This window comes from Natator depressus, chromosome 13, assembly GCF_965152275.1.
Source record: "Natator depressus isolate rNatDep1 chromosome 13, rNatDep2.hap1, whole genome shotgun sequence".
NCBI classification, from domain to species: Eukaryota; Metazoa; Chordata; order Testudines; family Cheloniidae; genus Natator; species Natator depressus.
The window spans coordinates 29,437,875-29,459,356 of record NC_134246.1 but is presented as its reverse complement, the minus strand read 5'-3'; the positions used below and the strand labels follow the sequence as shown (position 1 = coordinate 29,459,356).

The 21,482-nt window shown below is 48.0% G+C and overlaps 1 protein-coding gene across 2 annotated transcripts in view; it reads left to right on the top strand.

Annotated features, from left to right (window-relative positions):
• The window catches only part of ACSS2 (acyl-CoA synthetase short chain family member 2), a 72,800-nt gene that overhangs the window by 36,239 nt on the left and 15,079 nt on the right, over positions 1-21,482 (top strand). The window contains exons 3-10 of one of the 2 annotated variants that reach the window (XM_074970343.1): positions 7,279-7,370; positions 8,259-8,362; positions 8,797-8,869; positions 10,598-10,673; positions 11,744-11,858; positions 14,419-14,457; positions 20,314-20,451; positions 20,834-21,004. In XM_074970343.1, the coding sequence (XP_074826444.1) occupies positions 7,279-7,370; positions 8,259-8,362; positions 8,797-8,869; positions 10,598-10,673; positions 11,744-11,858; positions 14,419-14,457; positions 20,314-20,451; positions 20,834-21,004 (808 nt within the window). The remainder of the gene's footprint in view (positions 1-7,278; positions 7,371-8,258; positions 8,363-8,796; positions 8,870-10,597; positions 10,674-11,743; positions 11,859-14,418; positions 14,458-20,313; positions 20,452-20,833; positions 21,005-21,482) is intronic. The other variant, XM_074970345.1, reaches the window with a different exon arrangement.

Sequence of the window (21,482 nt, the reverse complement as noted above, 5' to 3'; positions counted from 1 at the left end):
TCATCCACCAGAGTGGTCCCATACTGCTTTACTGATACCTCAGCCTTTAACTCCTCCTCTACTTCACTCCTCTTGTGGCATACTTCCGGGAGTGGCTGCTGTGCTACAGCTGCTCAGAACCTGGCGGCTGGCTTGCTGAATTGAGTTAGCTGCAGGGAGCACATTGCAGGCATGCTCTGGAGAGCTCGCCAGCTCCCTCCTCGCCTAAAACATAGTGTGCTGAGAAGGAGGTAAGAGCCCTATGGAGTTTGGCACCCACTTCTTTGTCTCCCTTCTAATGCACCAATATGTTATTTGACACCTGCTGATGTGCTCTGGCTAATGGTTCCTGGGGGTGGGTATCTGGGGGCTGCTAGATGGGGATCTTCACTAGAAGGCCCTTGACTCTCAAAATCATTTTCCTTTTTGGAAACCTGAGTTCAGAGCATAGTTCAAAGCCGATGTGCTCCCTGAGGCAGCTGCCTGAGCGTCTCCCAGGGCAGTCTTTTGTGTGTGTGTTCCAGTGTGTGTTCCAGGGACATGAGTATCTTTAGTTTGGTCAGTCACTAACTTTGTAGTGTAGAGTCAATCAGTCATTGAAACTGAATTCTGCAGGGGCTCTGTAGGCAGACTCTGTGTGTGTGTGTGTGTGTGTGTGTGTGTGTGCGCGCGCGCGCGCGCACGGGAGCACTGCCCTCTTGGCCAACACACCCAGACTGTACCAGGGACCTCCAGAGCTAAAAGCATGACCTGACCTGTTACAGCTTGAGCTAAAGAACTGTGCCTCTGTAGCTAGGGGCTGTAATGGTTCGTATCCTCTGTGGATCAGGCACAGAGGGGCCCTGTAACACACACCATTGGGTTACATATGCACATGCAGCACGGGAATTCCTAACCATGGGATCGGAAGCCCTGTGTTACGTAGCTATGACTCTCAAGGGCTTGAAAGTGTTAAATCTTCATGCTGTGATCCATGTGGTATCATAAAATTATGAAGTAACAGTTAAATGCCAGGATTCAAACTGTGCTGTGGATTGGAAAAGTGTCCAGTCCAAATGGCATTTCATAGCTGTATTTAATTTAGTAAAGTATTTCAAGGAGCTTTTGTTACTCCTTTGTAACAATTTTGAAAATTGGTTCTTGACTTATAGTTTTAAAGAAAACGCTGTTTGTATTTGTGCAACCTTTTGTGTAGAGATGGACCCATACCAAACCAAGAGCCCTAACGTTATGGGGAAGGTATTCTTGATGTTTAAATTTTGCACCTCAAACCCATCACAAGGCCTGAGGCTCTCATTCTCGAGGCAAGTGAAACCCTATTAAACACTGAGCAGATGAAGCTAATTCTTATCAAAGGATTTAAAAAAAAACAAAACCCCAAAAGAAGCAGAAGTGCATGCTGAGGCTTTGATCCTGCCCAGTCTTTATTCTTCACCCCCCAGTGTTTCACCTGTTGTACCATGCGCTCATTAAGAAAATAAATAACTTTAAAATTACAAGGCCGAGTGCTGTGTCTTGGGAAGTCAGAGTGATCCACACATTAGGAAAATACTTCTCGGTGCTCAGGAAAATGCTTCTCGGTGCTCAGTGGCCACTAGCTGCGCTGCTCCTGGGGGACTGGGTGAATTTTCTGTGGGATTAAGAGTGACAATTTGACATACAGGCCCCACAGCAAAGGGAACTTGTACATTCCATGCAGTCGCTATGTGTGGGGGATGCGTTCTAGTGGGACTCTAATACGTACAGCGAGGCAAGGTATTCAGAGGCAAAGGTGAGGGTAATTCACCCTGGAAAGCATCTCTCTTTTTTTTTTTTTTTTTTTTAAATAAGAGTACAGGTTGATAAAGGTACTAGTGTTGAAGTAAAATACTTAGACTTCTACAAGGCATTTGACTTGGTACCATGTGACATTTTGATTAAGAAAATTATAAAGATATAAAATTAACCTGGCACACACAACGTGGATTAAAAGCTGATGAAGTGATTGGTCTCAAAATATAATTGTAAATTGGGAATCATCATTGAATGGGTGTGTTTCTAGTGGGCTGCCGCAGGAATCGGTTTTGGCCCTCTGCTATTTAACATGTTTATGAGTGATCTGGAAGTAAACGTAAAATTATCACTGATAAAGTTTGCAGGTGAAACACAGATTGGGGGAGTGGTAAACTTGTCACTGATAGAGCAATTTGGATCATTTGATAAGCTGGGCTCAAGCAAACAGTATGTGTTTTAATATGGCTAAATGTGTACATCTAGGAACAAAGAATGTAGCTCATACTTAGACAATGGGGGGCTCTATTCTGTTAAGCAGCAACTCAAAATGATTTGGGGGTTGTGATGGATGATAGCTGAACGCTGCTGTGACCAAAAGGGCTAATGCAATCCTTCGCTGCTTAAACAGGGGAATCTCAAGCAGGAGCAGAGAAGTTATTTTACCTCTATTTGGCACTTGTGTGACTGCTGCTGTAATCCTGTGTTCCATTCTAGTGTCCACATTTCAAGAAGGTGTTGATAAATTGGAGAGGGTTTAGAGAAGAGCCACAAGAATGAGTAAAGGATTAGAAAGCATATCTTATAAGGATAGATTCAGAGCTCAGTCTGTTTAGCTTAACGAAGAGAAGGTTAACAAGTGACTTGATCACAGTCTGCAAGTACCTACATGGGGAACAAATATTTAATACTGGGCTTATCAAGGTTCCTTCCCCACTCTGAACTCTAGGGTACAGATGTTGGGACCTGCATGAAAACCTCCTAAGCTTACTTTTACCAGCTTAGGTTAAAACTTCCCCAAGGTACAAACTATTTTACCTTTTGCCCTTGGACTTTCGCTGTGTGACGAAGTGGGACTGTTCTTAATGGTTCCTCTGAATAGTGTGGGGGTGCCTCAGTTTCCCCTATGCAGTTCTTAAGTATCTAGGTGGTGGGATAAGGGTGTATGATCATTGCAGAGCCCTAGAGGGCAGGTGTGTGCAGGGGTCTGGACACAGAGAATGGCCAACACCCTATTTCCTGGCAACTGATGGCCTGGCCCTTCCCCCCTGCGAGGTGAGAGCTAAAGGGTTGGAGAACAAAGGAATCAGGTGACCTCCTGGCCCGGGAAAGGGACAACGCCCAGAGGAGGAGGGGCTGGAGAGAGTTTCAGTTTGGGGCTGGCTGGGACATGGAGTGAAGTGCAGACGTGGTTGTCTGGCTCACTGGCCCCAAAATGGACCCAGCTGAGGGGTCCGGTTCTCTGCACCTACAAGCTCTGTGTTAGACCATGTTCCTGTCGTCTAATAAACCTCTGTTTTACTGGCTGGCTGAGAGTCACGTCTGTCTGCGAAGTTGGGGTGCAGGACCCTCTGGCTTCCCCAGGAGACCCGCCTGAGCGGACTCGCTGTGGGAAGCGCACGGAGGGGCAGAGGATGCTGAATGCTCTGAGGTCAGACCCAGGAAGGTGGAATATGTATGAGCTTTGTGTCCTGAAGACAGGCTGCTCACAGAAAGGAGACTTCCCCAGAGTCCTGACTGGCTTCATGGGGAGCAGTTCCAGAGCATCACCCAGGAACTCCATGACACGCTGCCACCACCAAACGTCTAACCAGTTTTATTTTATTAGGAAAGAGCCCGTTTGGAAACACCTTTCCCCCCAAAATCCTCACCAAAACCTTGCACCCCCCTTCCTGGGGAAGGTTTGATAAAAAAAATCCTCACCAATTTGCATAGGTGACCACAGACCCAAACCCTTGGATCTTAAGAACAATGAAAAAGCATTGAGTTTCTTAAAAGAAGAATTTTAATAGAAGAAAAAGTAAAAAGAATCACCTCTGTAAAATCAGGATGGTAAATACCTTACAGGGTAATTAGATTCAAAACGTAGAGAATCCCTCTAGGCAAAACCTTAAGTTACAAAAAGACACAAAGACAGGAATAGCCATTCCATTCAGCACAGCTTATTTTCTCAGCCATTTAAACAAACAGAATCTAACGCATATCTAACTAGATTATTTACTAAGTTCTAAGACTCCATTCCTGTTCTGTCCCCGGCAAAAGCATCAGACAGACAGACCCAGACTCTTTGTTTCTCCCCCACTCCAGCTTTGAAAGTCTCTTGTCTCCTCATTGGTCATTGTGGTCAGGTGCCAGCGAGGTTATCCTAGCTTCTTAACCCTTTACAGGTGAAAGTGTTTTTCCTCTGGCCAGGAGGGATTTTAAAGGTGTTTACCCTTCCCTTTATATTTATGACAGGGCTCTTCAGTCTAGCAGAGAAAGGTCTAACCCGACCCAGTGTCTGGAAGTTGAAGCTAGACAAATTCAGACTGGAAGTAGGCTGTAAAATTTTAACAGTGAGGGTAATTAACTCTTGGAACAAGAGTTGCTGTGGATTCTCCATGGTGGGCAATTTTTAAATGAAGATGGGCTGTTTTTCTAACAGATCTGCTCTAGGAATGATTGTTGGGAAGGTCTCTGGTTTGTGTTGTACAGGAGAGGTCAGGTTAGGTGATCCTAATGGTCCCTCCTGTCCTTGGCATCTCTGGATCTGTCCCCCAGTTCCGGCTCTGTAGCTGCCTGCCAGGATTGCAGTCTCCACACTGCTCTGACCCTCTGCAGAGTGCAGGGTGGGAAGTGTAATCTGTTCTCATTGGCTGCTGCATCATGGTGTAGTGATCGGCTCATCTTACCCCAGCAGACACCACCCTCGCCTGAAACAAATGGGCTTCTTTGGAGTTTGTTGCCAGGGAGGGAGCGTGTAGGGGGCTGCTGATGTAATAATGTGTTAATGGCACAGGAATTAAATGCAACCGAGTAACACTTGAGGCAGGAAGCCAAGCCATCCTGGAACAACCCCAGTGAGCACTGAAGTTCAGTAACTATTGAGGGAGGATCCTAGGGCTTTACTCGCTTGCTGAGCCTCCCAGCCCCTTGTGGGGTGACTGTTGTACATACTCCCTGATAGGCAGCATGTGGCACACTTTACCCCAGACAGCTTGGGGCAGGGGAGCAGACACGCTGCTCGCTGTGTCCTTGGCTAAAGCAAACCTGCCCTGCTGGCCAGGACAGAATTCTGCTGGCATTGGACCATGCTGTGCTATATGTCAGAGCACCCAGCTGCACCAGTGGTCTGGACACGTTCCCTCCTCGTGCAACTTGCCCCCCTGTGGGATTCATCTGCTGCGTGTTTCTACTAATGCTCTTCTGAGGGCTGTCTCTAGGTCATGCCCTGTTGCTTGAGTGTAAGTGGAAGGAGCAACTCCCCTTCTCTGTTCTCATTGAGAGAGTCACATTCAGTAGAGGGCTGGATTCAACTTAGTCATTGAGAAACTCCCTGGCAGAATCAAGAATGGAATTCTGGGGCCAGGTTCTTACCTGGTCTAAGCCAGTGTAATCCTTCAAGTCAGCTGAGTTGCATCAGCTTTACCCCAGCTCTGAAGAGTTCCTCGAGTCTCTCTTGACCCTGAAATCCTGTCTACACAAGGGCCACATTCAAATTACCTGTGTTGGCAATGATGACAGCGCTATGCAAGTGGGCTGCCATCTTTTGCCACGGTTAAACCTCCTGTCACCTAAGCTCGCTCAAAGTGGGTCTGACTACACAAGGGTTCCCAGCGTTGCTCGTAGCGGCAGAGCTGAACTGGTCTTAGCAATGGTGGGAAGTGTCTGAAAATTGCCTCTAGTGTTGACAGGGCCCAAGCCTCCTGTGCTAATGATTAGCTCACTTCCCACCCTTCATTTTACTCTCTCCTTCTTGCCGGAGGCCATGTTGGCACCTGTGATCAAGACGGAAATCCATTTTCAGTTGCCATTGATTGAAAGATCTGTTGCCTGTCGCACACCTGTGTGCAGATAGGTGTAGTGCTTGGGCAGCATGTATGCATATGCGCACACTTCTGTAGGCACAGCTGTCCTTTCATGTCTAGATATGGGTGTCCAGGGAGCAGGCTGAGCTAGGGCTCAGCTGCTACCTTTGTAGGCTGTAGATTTTCAGATGCTTTAAACTGCTGGGTCTCTGCTCCCAAGTTAGAATATTCTTTGCTGCACCACGACCGTGCAAGCATTGTTGTTTGAGCAGTGTCCGTCAGGGGAGAGTTCCAGGGAGGGCTCTGCTTCCCTGAGCAGGGGGCAGCATGCAGGTATGGTTCTGCCTTCTCCCCAAAGGCAGCACTTGTTGTGCTCTCCAGAGCCATGTAGGGTCCATCCTGGATGCAGGTGAGAAGGAGCCAGAGACTCACGATTCTGGAAAGATAACTGAAGCTTGTGTGCTGGCAGGATCTGGTAGAGAACTGCTCAGTGCTGTCTCATTGGAAGGGACCAAGGTTGTATATTCCTTTCCATTGGCGCTAACTCCGGTCAGTGGGGTGGGAAGTCTGCTGGCTGGTATTGTTTGCAACCCCCATGTTAACCCTTTGACTAACCATGAGCCGCGCCCCGTGCACTTCACTTGGGTGGCTGCAGCATGTTATCAAATTAAAAACAAATCCCTTGGTGTCTTGCTGCCCTGCCCAGTATGGCAGCAAGCACTTCCCTGGGATGCGGCATTTTGCACTTCTCCTCTCTCTGAGTGACAGCTCTCGGCTTTCATCCCATCACCACGTCTGGTGCCAGTCATGACACATTCTGAGCCTCTGAATGTGTGCCTTGTCTGTGGCAGGGAGCATTCACGTTAGTCAGTGCAGACCCAGTGGGGGCTACAGACAGGGCACTGCGGTGTAGGCGAGCCTTTTAAAAGTTTTTGGGTGCTTCTCCGCATTACCCCAGCAGGCAGGGAACTGGAAAGAGGGGAGCCTTCCCTGTCCTACTCCGCTCTTTCATTTTGCAGCTGTCCTGGCTGTGGCCGAGTCACCAGTGGTGACACTGGCCTGGATTTCCAGGCGTCCACGTGTGCATGCCCCACTGGGGTGAGCATGTGCAAGATGCAGCGCGACAGATCTGGGCTTTGTTCTCCAATGCGTGTGCTCATGATGGGATGCACCGCATGCGTTTCTATGTGGCAGGGGTGCCTTTGGCTCTTGCCATCTGTACTGTTTGTGACCCTCCCCACCCTTGGAGACTGGAAATTCAGTGCTGCTGAGTGAATTCTGATTGCTTCCATTCATGCTGCCCTGTCCCAGAGCTGGGTTTCAGCTTGGCTGTGACTCTGGATTAAATCCTACTGCTATTGCGAGTTAGGCTTGAGGTGAGAAGGGTGGGCTTTGGCCCTTTCTGCTCAGAAGGGCAGCTCATTAGAGACTATAGGCTGTGCTGAGAGGTGCACTGAAGATACACAGCTACTGCTTATCCTTGCAACCCTCTCCGAATGAATCTTGATTTCTGTTTCTGCAGGGAAGGGAATGAACCCGGGGATTCCATGAAGATCTCATACAGCGAGTTGTTGCACAAGGTCTGCCAATTTGCCAATGTTCTCCGGGAACAAGGTACCTGACTTAGCTCACCTTTATTCTGCTCTGATGTGGGAGGTGGTATTGCCTAGGGCAAGGGCACCAGACTGGGACCTGAGAGACCTGGGTTCCCAGCTTTGCCACGGGCCTGTATTCTGTGCACCCGTTTCCACATCTGTAAAATGGGGCTAAAGATACTGACCTCTGAAAAGTGCTTTGAGAGCTACTGATAAGCACTATACAAGAGCTAGAGATTCTTGTTATTAAATCCATTACTGTGTTTAGTTAGGTTATAACCGACACCTTGCTAGGAACTTACTAGAGGTTTTGATGATAGCACTGGAAGCTGGTTACATTGGTATCTCTTTAAAGGGGCATTGCATAGAAAGGCACCCTGTTGCAGTAACCATTCCAGGTGCCTTACCAAGAACTTAAGTGATTACAAAAGCAAAGTGTGTGCACACACACTTGTGCATTTGCATGTACATGGCTTGGAAATCGCTGGCATTCATACTGTTGCCATTTCAATATAAAACTTTGAAAGCACTTTTGGTTCTTTGGCTTTATACATCGTGATGACAATGCCAGTCAGTCATTACTCTTCAAGCTAATGTCACTGGAAATCTTCAGTGGGGGCCTTGCATCCATATTAAACACATTAATACATACAGGGTTAAACATTCAACCCAGTGGCTCCTGTCAGCTGAGCTTTAAACTGAGAGCTTCTTTGCATGTGGCAGTGACGTTGATTAACATTCTGCTAGCTTGTGGTTTTGTATCCTATTTCCCATCTCCTGTAGTGGTTGTTTCCTATGCTTTCTCTAGGAGCAGCAGGGCTCAGATCTCTGCTAGCCTCATGCCACTGAACTCTTAGCTGTCCCATCCCTGCCGGTATGGGAAATATCTTCTGTTTCTTTTTCACAGGAATAAAGAAAGGAGACAGAGTTTCTATCTACATGCCAATGATTATTGAGCTGGTTGTTGCCATGCTTGCCTGTGCCAGGATTGGAGCGCTTCACTCCATTGTGGTAGGAGCAATTGCTGGGAATTATGCTAAATTCAGAGCCAGTGCTTGGGATGTAGATAGTTTTCCTGTGGCGGAGTGACAGAGGGCTGCGAAGAGTTGTTAAGCTGGGCAGTGATTACGAGATGGATGGCGGCTAAAATTAAGGTGCCATTTCCTGTCCCACTTGCCCTCGCTAAAAGACTTGAGTTTAAAAGTGGAGCAGCTCTTTGCTTTGCTCTGCGAGCTGTATTGTGGTAGGAGTCTGGAGGGGCCATCACCTTGCCCTTCTCCAAAGGGAGCCTCAGGTATTTGACTGGCCCACTGGAGCCCAGTGCGCCTCCTGGCCCTCTGGCAGTATCCATTAGTGCTTGTAGGCTCTCTGTTGCCTTTTTGAATCCTGTAATTCCCAGCATTTCAGCATCCTTTGCTGCTGAGTTGAATGTGTTCTTTTGTCAGTTTGCAGGTTTCTCAGCAGACTCCCTTTGCGAACGGATTCTTGATTCCAATTGTTCTCTCCTCATTACGGCAGGTAAAATACTCCCCTCCGCCTTGCAGGTCCATAACCACAGCGTTAGCTGTGGAAATACTTTATTTTTAAAACTAGATTAACTATTAATGCAGGGAAAATATATTCCTGCAAATGGGAAATTCTGTTCAGATGGGGTGGGGGAAGGGGTTGTTTCTGAATAGAATTGCCAGTTCCGGGGTATGTTCTGCTGGCAAATATGCTTTAGTAACGGTTTCCCCTTTCCTGATAAACAGCAGAGAGTTAAAAGCAGCCTGTGCACTTTGCTCAGTGGCTTGTGTTGCTGCCAACTCTTCATAGCAAGTGTATTTTCAAAAACTAACTTTGCGTCACCTTTTCTCTTTGAAATAAATTGGATGCTCCTTGATGCAGTTTCCCAGATGCGTCATTTATGTGGTGCCCTCCCACCCCTCCAGGAAACAGTAGCATTTAGAATAAGTTCAGTAATGTGTTGCTACACATCTTAATTTGTAAAGCAAGATGTCAGTCTGTCATAAATATAAAGGGAAGGGTAACAACCTTCCTGTATACAGTACTATAAAATCCCTCCTGGCCACAGGCACAATATCCTTTTACCTGTAAAGGGTTAAGAAGCTCAGATTACCTGGCTGGCACCTGACCAGAAGGACCAATAAGGGGACAAGATACTTTCAAATCTAGGGGTGGGGGGGAAAGGCTTTTGTCTGTCTGTGCCGTGTGCTTGCCAGAGAGAGATCAAGAAAGCAAGCAATACAACTCCATTAGAATTAGTAAGTAATAGCAAGGAAATGCGTTAGTTTACTTTTGTTTTGGCTTGTGATTTTCTCTGTGCTGAGAGGAAGGTGTATTCCTGGTTTTCTTTTTGTAACTTTAAAGTTTTGCCCAGAGGGAAATCCTCTGTGTTTTAAATCTGATTGCCCTGTGAGATTAGCTTCCCTTCTAATTTTACAAAGGTGCTTCTTTTACCCTTTTTCTTTCTAATAACGTTCTGTTTCTTTTAAGAGCCTGACTGATTTCTCTATTGTCCTAAGACCCAGGGGTTTGGGTCTGTGATCACTTTGTAACCAATTGGTTAGGATATTATTCTCAAGCTTCCCCAGGAAAAGGAGTGTAAGGGCTTGGGGGGATATTTTGGGGGAATAGGAACTCCAAGTGGTCCTTTCCCTGATTCTTTGTTAAATCACTTGGTGGTGGCAGCGTACCCTCCAAGGGCAAAGAGTTTGTGCCTTGGGGAAGTTTTACCCTAAGCTGGTAGAAATAAGCTTAGGGGGTCTTTCATGCGGGTCTCCACATCTGTGCCCTAGAGTTCAGAGTGGGGAGGGAACTGGAGTGCAGTGAGATTTGCATATTCGTCCCCTGCCTTTTGCCCAACCATGTTCTCTGTAGCACTGGTTATATTATTAATCGACCAGAGAAATGGGAAAGGCCTATTAGATCGTGCAGTCTGCATTCTGACAATGTAGGATTGTTCCCTACAGAACATTTCCAGGTGTTTTGGTCAGCCTAAATGTGAACCTCTCCCAAGGAGGGGATTTCACCGCTTCCCTTGGAGGAGTCTTCTATAGTTCAATTGATCTTGTCAGGCATCCTTTCCTGACACCTGCACCAATATTCTCTTCCCCATTTCGTTTAGTCTCTTCCAGTCATCCTCCCGGAACCATTCATTCCCCTCTTTAATACCAATGACCTTCAAGTATTTGTAGGCTGTCCTGGCTAGTGAGCCAGTTTAATGATTCACTTACTGTTTTGTAGATGCCTTTTATAGAGGTGATAAGCTGATTAACCTGAAGCAGACCGCAGACGAGGCCCTGCAGAAATGTAAAGACAAGTAAGTTCCTGTTCTCTTGGGATGAGGGGATCTTGGTCAGCGGAGACATCTTTTTGGTATAGGCCTAAGCCTACTAATACCCATTTGGAGAGTGATTAATCCACAGGGTCTGGAAATAAAGTGACCAGCACTTGGAGAGCCCTAATGTGTGCCCAGATATCATAGAATATCAGGGTTGGAAGGGACCTCAGGAGGTCATCTAGTCCAACCTGCTGCTCAAAGCAGGACCAATCCCCAATTTTTGCCCCAGATCCCTAAATGGCCGCCTCAAGGATTGACCTCACAACCCTGGGTTTAGCAGGCCAATGCTCCAACCACTGAGCTATGCCTCCCCCCATACTTATACGACACTGAAAAGACACCTCTTTACCTTCAGCTGCTCTTCTAAATGTTCATATTGTACCTTGTGCACCTTACGGGTGTGCAGGCCATTTGGTCTCATGTGTAACATGTGCTCAGTAGCCATAGATGGAAGCTGATCTCACCTGGTGCCCTCTGACTGTTTTCTTTTTTGTTTGTTTGTTTGGCAAAAAGCAAAACAAAAACAACAAAAACCCAGACAATTGACTGAAGTTTTTCCTTTCCAGTTGCCTGGGAAAGCTCCTTCCCTGAGCTGCTAGGAAATACAGTCCAGGGATCTGGCAATGACCCGGGGAAGAGAGATGAGTGGTGGTGGGAGACGTGATGGAGGTGCAGGTCTCTCACCAGCAGTGGAGTCATAGTGAATGCTGAGCCGTTTGCTGTAGTAGCCTTGCTGTTGGGTTAGGTTTCAGTTAGATGTTGAGGCTGGAAGCTCAGGTGCTCAGTTAGAGGGACAGACACGAGGTGAATCCAGTATGACTCCGTGCCCTCCCTGCTCTGCCCGTTAGCTCCTTGAGACAGCAGCTGTGGGAGCAAGCCGGCCTGGGTAACAACACATGCCGTTACTGGTGGAATGATTGTTTTCAGCAGGAACTAATTGCATACAATCAGCATGTTGGCCTCAGAGCCTCGTTCTCTCTACAGCGGCCTGTATAACGGGTCTCTGGCTGTATGGGAGCAGGCTAATGACTCCCCCTTTCCCTTTGCAGAGACTCCCCTCTGAGAAACTGCATTGTGGTCAAGCACTTGGGAAGGGAGGAAGTGGTGTCAGATGGGATATGCAGCAAGTCACCACCTCTGAAGAGGCTGTGCCAGGATGTACAGGTGGGTTCCCGTGGGAAGCTAGGAGGAGGGATTCCCTCATTGCTCTGGGTGTGAGCCTAACAAATCGATCAGTACAACCACCAATGCGATACATCTCTGGGCTTTTATGTGTTCAGACTCTTCCCTGCTGCGTGTTCCCTCCTCTTGGGATTTATGGTGCAATGTGATCTCTCAAGAACCACCACCCACCCACTAAAATATTGAATGCCTCTTGGCACCCTGCTGTTTCCTTTAACCCTCCCTGGCAGCTCCCCAAAAGGAATGGCTGGGGTACCCATGTTGGTGCAAGTTTCCACGAGCTGAGCAGCCCAGGAGCTAGAAGGAGATGTGTTCCTCTCTGGCAGAGGAATTTTCCTTCTGAATGAAAATAGCCATCTCCCCTCCCAGGCGCAATGAGAAGACTTCCCAGAAAGTACCCGTAACCCTGACAGCTGAGTCCGATTCCCAGCCTCGCCTCTATCTCCCTGCCAACAGCATGGGGAGAGGGGGCTGTATCAGCTGAGCAGTGGCTTGAGCTGTGGGTAAATGGGAGCTTTCACTGAGTGGCCTGGGGGCAAACCAAATGCACAGTATTGTAGTAGCTGACTAGAAAGGTCACACAGCTGCAGTTGCTGGGCACGTGAAATTTGCTTCTTCACGCAAGGCACAGGGTCTTGTTTTATCAGTAAATGTCCAGCTATCTCGGAGGCAACCAGAATGCAAGGCAGGGCTTTCTCCCATCTGAGAGAAACCAGCTGCCTATAAAATTATTTTAGGGACCCTAGGGCAAGTGTCCTCTCCCCTTGCAGAGGGAGCTGAAAGCAGTGCAGCTTGGCAGGGTGGGGAGAGTGGAATTCTCTATGTGATTAGCAACTTCATTGCATTCTAGAAGATAGCTTGTCTCTCTAGGGGAAGGATCGGGCATGGGAAGTGTAGGTACCACCTTTGGACAGGTCCCTGGGCATCGCCCTGCACAGCCCGACACTTATGCCCTATGGGATTTCAGTCTGTTTTTAGCATGTTTCCTGAGTGCAGTCTTGTCTGTTCCCTCTGTGGTGGGAGAGCTCTGTGAAGTGTGGCCTTGCTGGGCCTGAGAGCTTGCTGCGATTCTCCAGCACAGCTGAAGGTGGACTAAGGAGCTTGGGGCCAGATGCCTGGAGAACACTTCAGGCAGGGGTGGAAGCCAGTGAAGGGCAGGAGACTGAAAAAGGAGGGAGATGCTCTGACCATGGTGTCCAAGTATTTGAGGGGGCGTGCAGTCATGCTGTGCACATGCACACTTCAAGAGACATGCTACCCATCTCTGCCTCCTCTCGCTGGAAGGAGACCACAGCCCACTTGTGGAGGTGGAATCCCTCCTTGCCAGTTCCCCAAGATTGCAAAAGCTCCTGTTAGTGCCTTGAGGCTGTTCCTTCTGCCCTGTTTGCTAGGTGCTTTCACAGGTCAGTGCCTGTACTGTCCGTCACATCTATGGTAGAGAATCCAGCGGTCCCAAGTGTGACCCGACTGGGTAGGAGACTGAGTGTTGGGAGAGTTGCTATTCTGACATGTCGTCATGGTAACTGACCATTGTAGAAATAGTGGGAATACATTGCAGGTTTGAGGCTTGCTCGCTCAAGTGTGGAAAGCAATCTCTCATGCTCCGGGGGAGGGCTTAGTGAATGCTCCTTGGGGATGTTTTCAAGGTAATGGTCCATATGCACCTTTCAAAAATGTGTGCACAGCAAATGAGGTATTTGCATGCATGGATGTGCAGGCTCCAGGTTGGATAGGCATGCTGGTGATCTGTGATGGTAGCACTGTTTTGTAGGGGGCAGCATGTCCCCCTCTTGTTCCTGACAATCTGGCCCTATATGTTGGTCTTCACTGCGACTCTGGCCTGTTAGCCATGCTGGGTAGTTCTAAATACAGGGAAAATAGTGGGCACACTTCATTTTAAATGAATAGATTAACTGCAGCCTAGGGTTCTGCTTCTGTTCATCTGATCTCTAGGCTGTAGTCTGTCCTTTCTCTCGCCGTGGTGGCACCTGCCTTCACACTGGGTACATATTGTCTGGGCCCTGCTTGTCAGGGTGTGCCTGTAACCTAGGGCTGAGTAACTATTTGTCAATCCTAAAAGGGTGATGGACGCTGTGGGGTGCTGTTCATTACTCAACACTTCCTCCCGGTAAATCCATTTAAGCGCTCTCTGAAATGCTGATATTTAGTCCTGGGTCCATACCTGTCCCCTTCCACCTGCACTTGCTGCTCCTGCACTGAACACACTATGTGAGGGTTAAATAGCTGTGTAACTGGTCTGTGCTTTTACTCCCAACGGGCTGGGTGCACACTCGGAGGTGGTGGCCTGCACAGTGCTTAGCAGAAGAGGCGAATCTCTAGGGAGTGAAACTGAAGTGGAAACGAAGGGCAGGCATTCATTCAGAGAGTGCCTCCTGGCTGAGTGTCCGTCACCCTGAACATAGGAACGTGTTGCCTGCTGACGCTAGCCTGGAAAACTCCCTGCGTGCACAGAAGTGGACAAAGGCCCAATGTGGATCCTCCACTTCTCAACTCACACACCCTCTTTGTGGATTTTTAACAGGAAAAAGAGACTGAGAGCTCAAAGAGATTCCATCCCAAGGTATTTACATCTAGCAGCAGCTTCCTCCTCTCAGTGCCTGTGCCCTTTGCTTCCCTCTGAGTGCTCCACGTCTCTAACCGCTCTCTCTCTCTGTCTGCACAGCCACGTGTATCTTCCTAATCGGGTTACCAGCAGTTGCATGTTAGTGGTAGACTCACTGACCCCCTTGGCCGTAGTTACCCCGGGTCTGCAGACCACTCCCCTGGGATGGGGTGGGGATGCTAACCTTGTTGTGTTAACGTTTTAGAAATCTTCTGTAGTTGCATGAATGTGCAGAGGCGTAAATGGAGAAACAAATATTAGAGACTCTCGTAATGTGGGTCAGGGTTTGTTTGATGGTAATATCCCTGCCTGTTTCTTTCCCCTTCATAAATGGCTAGTGCAGAAGCCCTAGTTATATTTTGATGGTGTGGAGTGGTGTGGAGAGAGCAGCACAATACACAACATGCTCACGGAAGATATACGCACCTTGTGTCCAGCATTTGGATGACATTTAATCTGTTTACCTTTAAAAACAGTTCTTAAAGTTAGCCTCCTTTAGTGAAGTTGGCACTAATTGAAGTTAACTTTCCAATTGCTGTTCTGTGGAAGGAGAGCTCTGCTACTAATCCTCACTAAACCCCTTACTGATGTTCCTTTTCATATGTCATGTTTTTTCTAACCTCACAGACATGGACACGGGTAAGTGAAAGGGGTTTTCGTGCAGCAGGGAGCCTGCAGCTTTCATGCCTGACTTCCGTGAAAAAGGAGCTCGCGTGTAGGGCTCCGTCTAGATGAAGGGGGCTCTTCAGAAAGCGTTCTGCATCGTAAAGGAGGTGGCTAGGCAGTGCAGCTGTCCATGGCACAGTGTGGTGCGCGAGACCATGTTAAGCAGTAGGCTCGTCTGAACAAGCAGGAGCTCACCCAGCCCTCGCACCAGCTCCTTGGAATACAGTCTCTTATCAGTTTATAATAGTGTGTACACTTTGGTGATAAGGTGTTTGCCTTGTATTACCACCCATATTAACATAGCAGGGGAATGGGCCTATCTTGCTGTTCACCACTTCTCTCATGTACTGGCTGGCCCCTATCAGCATGCTGACATGGGTAAATGGAGGCTGGGCAGGAAGAGGCACAGGGTGGCTCCAGGAAAAACTGCAGCAGGATATCCTGTTCCTGCTGGCAAGGTGCTGCTACTCTGGGCGTGGACACTGCACACCTACTGTTTCCATTAACAGAGGGTTTGCCCAGATCTTAGGCTGGGATGCTTGAGGGAGCCTGAGGGAATTCGGTGCTCAGGTCAATGGGAGTTTGGTGCTGACCTCCCTTAGGCCCTTATGAAAATCCCACCTTTTTGTTTTGAAGATCATCGCTGTCGCCCTGTGTTCTCTGGTATCTCACTAATTCCTGCAATAGCCTTGGGAATGAGCAGACGGCCTGTCCCAAGCGGAGGGAAAGAAGCCAAGAGAATTATATTAGCTAATTTCTAGAGCACATACGAGCAGAGGCTGCTCTCAACTTAGTCCGAAGAACAAACAGGAGTTGGCTCAACTATAATTACTACTTGACCCACAAGTAATAGTGAGCACAGTATAATTGAATGCAACATCCTCAGGGGAAGAACTCTACCGAACTAGCATGGTGACATCAACTATAGAGAAGGGGTATCGAAAAATAGAGGAAGTGGCTAAAAAAGGCTCTGAAGTCAAAAAGGAGGAAATGTTCAGAAATCTCTCTACTCTACTTTGCAGGATGGTTAAGTAAACCGCCATAACGGAGTCACGCAGGACTTGTGTCGCCCTGTGGGAGCAGACTGGACAAGATAGCACAGTGTGGTTAACTGGCAAGATAAAGTCAAGATTTGCCAATAGAAAGGAGTATGAGCCATGTCATGTAAGAGGGAAGCTAGGAGGGCTACGAGGGCTCTGGAGGAACGGATAGCCAAAGGGATATACACACAAACAAGAAGGAATTCTCTAGGTATATTGCAGAAGCAGGAAGCTTGGGGCGAGCTGGTGGTTCTGCTGAACTACTAGGGAGTAAAAGCAGCAATTCGGAGAAGCTAAATGACTATTTGCACGGATATCGTTACCTGAGTGTCACTGCGGAGGGTGCTGGGGAGAGAGCTACTCCAGACATAATCCTTAGGTTAACAGACAGGAGCCACTGTCAGACTGAGGGGTCAGAGGTGCTGAAGTACATTAGTTACTAAATTGCAAGAAGTCCCCAGGCCTGGATGATACATCCAGGAGTTCTGAAGGAACTCACAATGTGGCTTACCCACTAGCAGTAATACCAGTCACTTATTAAAATCAGCTCATCTTCTCGAGAGTAGCCAACGTACCTTGCTTTCAGAAAGGCACTGTGGGTGACTCAGAAAATCAGGCGCATGAACATTGCTTCAGCATCAAGTAAATCGGTCTAAGCAATCACTAAAGTTAGTTATAACAATGCCTAGATTAACATAATAGGGACAAACAAATTCATGCATCTAATCTACTAGAACATAAGAACAGCCAGACTGGGTCAGACCAATGGTCCATCTAGCCCAGTATCCTGTCTTCTGCCAGTGGCTGGGGCCAGGTGTTTCAGAGGGAACGAAGAGAACAGGGCAATCATCAAGTGATCCATTCTTTGTCGTCCAGTCCCAGCTTCTGGCAGTTAGATGCTTAGGGTTACCTAGAGCATGAGGTTGCATCCCTGACCATCTTGGCCAATATCCTCCATGAACTTATCTAGTTCTTTTTTTACCACAGTTGTAATTTTGGCCTTCACAACATCCCCTGGCAACTAGTTCCACAGGTTGACTGTGTCTTGTGTGAAGAAATACTTCCTTTAGTTTGTTTGTTTTGTTTTTAAACCTGATGCCTATTAATTTAATCAGGTGACCCCTGGTTCTTGTGTTATGTGAAGGGGGTAAATAAAATTTCTTTATTCACTTTCTCCATCTGATTTGTGATTCGACAGACTTCTATCATATGCCTCCTTTGTTGTCTCAGCCCCAGAACAGAACTCTGAACATGTCAGCAAAATGGTAGGTAAAGGAGAACCCACTGATACTTATTTGGGCTTTCAAAATGCCTTTGATAAGTCTTCCACGAGAGGGCTATTAAGGAAACCAAATAGTCATGGGCTGAGAGGCAAAGTACTATCATGGATCAGAAACTGGCTGACACAGGAAACAGAATAGGAATAAATGTGGCGTTTTCAATATTGATAGAAGTTAATAGTGGGTTGCCATGAAGTTCCGTTCTACAAGGGAAAGTAAAATGGCAAAACTTTCAGATTGTAGTCTTCACTAATGTAAATAACTGTGTGTGAAGAACTTCCAAGGGACCTCTGATAACAAAGCCAGGAGTGTGGGCAGAGTATGTGATAGCATATTAATGCCACTGAGGATGAGTACAAGATACTGTGGGTTAAAATAATTTGAGTTTCTCCAACACATTGATGGATTCCAAGCTAACTAATCATTCAAGGGAAAGACAGAAGCATTTCTGTGTACAGCTCAGTGAAATTATCTGCTCAAAGGGGAGCGAAATCATAGGTCTTGGAAAGAACATTGTATCTAAATTTAAATTGATCTGCCCTCACCCAGAATGCTATTTTTGCTTCTGATCAGCCTGTCTCAAAAAGGATATAGCAGAAGGGATGTGGGGGAGAGGGATGCAGAGATGGGCGAGGAAAACTTAGTAATATACTGCCATATAAAGAGACTGTGAAAGATTAGGACTGTTTAGAGAGGAAATGTGTAAGAAGGGATGTGATAGAGACAACATAGAGAAGGGAGATTGGGCAACAGGATCTCACATTCTCATAATAGAGGAACAAGGAATCATTCAAGGAATTTTATAGGCAACAAGTTTAGCACTGGAAAAAAAGGAATAGTCTTACTTCGTTCATAATTATGTGTGGAACTCTCTGCCACAGGCTACCATGGAAGATACAGACATAGCTGAATCCCAACAAAGGATTATGCAGTATAGTTGTAGCTGTGTCAGTCCCAGGACATTAGAGACACAAGGTGGATAAGGGAATATCTGGTATTGGTCCAATAAAAGATACGACCTTGCCCTCCTGGTCTCTCTAACAAAGGATTCCTATACGGTGGGTAATGAGGGTCTCCTCAGTTACGTTAGACAAGACCAAACCATAATGGATATAATCCCTCATGCTTCAGGCAAGTTAGACCTTAACTCCATTGTAGGAATTGCTACAAAACCCTATGTTCCTACAATGCTGAATCCACTTCCTCCTCCCACCAGACAGCAGCCCAGCCGCCTTCTCTGCTGTCCCTTGAAGAAGTTCTATCCCTGCCTCTGGGGAATTGCTGCTGCTGGGAACAGCTGAGAGTAGCCTGCTAGGGCAGGAAGTACTCCGAGCAGAGCCGGGGAGTTTGGGCTGTACCTGACTGGAGAGAAAACGCTTGTGTTTAGTTTTGAACTTTGTTAGTAAATCAAACCCTAAGGAGGGCTGTTGTGATTGGACCGGAGAACCCTGCGTGGAGTTTATTTGGGGATCGAAGAAAGAAACTTGTGCAGGGCTGCACTGAGGGCACTAGGGGGCAATCTCACAGCTACAGTTTTGCTTTCATCCCAAGGCAGAATGGAAAACCCTTTGCAGGATGGGCCAAGGGTTTCCCTCCCTCCCAGCCGTAGTCAGGAGACCAGAGCCGAGTGTGCAAGGTGAAATGGCTGCTGAGGGAGACCCCAGTGCAGCTCGGAGGCCCCATGTCCCAGAAGAGGGAGATAAGTTGTGCATGTGGCAGCTGTCCCTGGAATACTGCTTTCATTTGTGAGCAGCATGTTCCCAGACCTGTACTGACAAACTGGAGGGGGCCCAGAGCCCAGCCACAGACGCAATGGAGGAGCTGGAGGGATTGACTCCTCAGGAATGGTGGAAAGATAAACTGTGTATAGCTAAACTAAGTGATGGTGGTGAGTGGAACATAAGTTTCCATAAGGGCTGCAAGCCCCATCACTTGGGACATCTTAAAACTAGACTGAACAAAGTGCCAAAGAGTGTTGTGTTGAGAACAGCCTGGCGGGGCTCTTGGGAGGTGGGCAAGTCTTTGCCGGGCCAGATTCTATGGCTTGATGGGCAGTGGAAGCACAAAGGGGTGTTGTGCTTGGCTTTCTAGCTGGCTATTAACCCTGCCCCTTCTCCTGTGTACTGGCCAGCACCCCGCCCTGTCCGAGCTCCATGCAGGGCAGTGCAATGCTGCCTCTCCAGTAAGGTAGGAGAGCGCGTCAGGTTTGTCCATGCGTAGCTGGGAAGGGATGGCGTTCCTTAGGGGGGAGATATTCAGTTACATGAACAGTAGCTGACTGAGGTTAATGGCCACTAGCTCTCCCAGCTTGGTGCTGATGGCCAGGAAAGGCCTTGAGCCACGTTGCTGCTGTCTCCCTCTTGAGGCCTGTGTCCTCCACAGCAGACTGGACCCAAATGCTGCAGCACGGCCCCTGGTTCTTTGACCAGTTGAGCATCTGTGCAGTGTCCAATAAAGTAAAACCTGGAGGCTTGACGAATACCCATTGGCACAGCATCCCTTGGGCTAGGTATTTGGATACTAACTGCACTGCCAAGTTCTTTTGGGGGTTGGGGGTGAGTCTGGAGTTTCAGGTTGTTTGCAGACTGCACCTGTTACGCTCGGGTTGCGTTGTAAAGGTTTTCTTGGTAGTCCTGCAGGTGGGAAACATCCCTGGTTTTAATGGAGGCTGTGGTTCTGAAGCCTGGTTTTGCAGCAGGGGTGTGTTCAGAGGCATGGAACATGCAGCGCTGTGTTCCAAGCTGATTAGCCTTCTGCTACAGTGTGCTCCGCTTGCCCACTCTAGCAGCCTTTGGAGATCATCCCCTCTGTCTTTCACTTTTCTTCAGACTCCATGGAATTCCCATGTCGACCTTTGGTGGCATGAGCTTATGAAGAATGCCAGCAAGGAGTGTGAGCCTGAGTGGTGTGATGCTGAAGATGAGCTGTTCATTCTTTACACCAGTGGATCAACTGGGAAACCCAAGGTGTTTTTCACAATAGCTAACTCATATTGCTTCCCTGGCCAGAAATGATGTCTGTAACAGTAACTAGTCCATAGGTCTCAGAGATACCAGTAATAGGGGCGTGTCTCTAATATCATGGGGGAAGATAGAGATGAACCATGCTCATACTTCAGTTATGGAGCACGCTATGACGTACTTAGTTTACGGTTCTGTTTTTTCTGCTGCACTTTGCAAGAGCTCTGAGCTGGAGAGGTGGTAGCTTTGGGATGGGGCTGTGCTTTTCCAGGTCAGGCACTGAAGACCTGTTCCTGGTACTTGCCAGTCTGGTGCTGGTCAGCTTGGGAGGGCTGGGGGTGGCTTTGCTTTTGAAGCATCCCCTGCTGATCATGTGTTCTTGTTGCAGGGCGTCGTGCATACGGTGGGTGGATATATGATTTTTACTGCTGCTACCTTTAAGTATGTGTTTGATCATCATCCTGAGGACATTTACTGGTGCACGGCTGACATCGGCTGGATAACTGGCCACTCCTACCTCACTTACGGACCTCTGGCAAATGGGGCAACCAGTGTATTGGTAAGTTCTGTGTGGGCTGGGAGCATCTCCTGGAAGGTAGAGACCAGCCTGCTGCTGAACAGCCTCCCTTGGTATCTGTCTGTTTCTGTAATGAGCACAAGCCCCTGCCCTCGTGACCCGCTCTTCTCTCTACCTCATTTGAAAAGCGCCCTGGGAGTCAGCGCGCACGCTGTGCGGTAACCAGCGCCTTGGAGGCCGCAATAGCAGAGTGCTGCCCTGTGAGGAGGGCAAGGCACCCAGCAGGCAGGCCTCACAGAGTGGCGCTGGAGGGCTAAGCAGAGGAGGCCAGTGCCAGTTGCTCTTGCTGCTTTGTGATAAGGCAGGAAGGGCTTGGTTTGTGAGATTCTTGAGTAATAAAACAAGTGGTTTTTGTTTGCCCTTAGAAACTAGGGCCTTGTCTGCCCTGGGGGATGCTGCGGGGATGGGAGAGCGAATGAATCAGGGTGTTGGGACAGTGTGAAAGCAGAGCTGCTGTTGT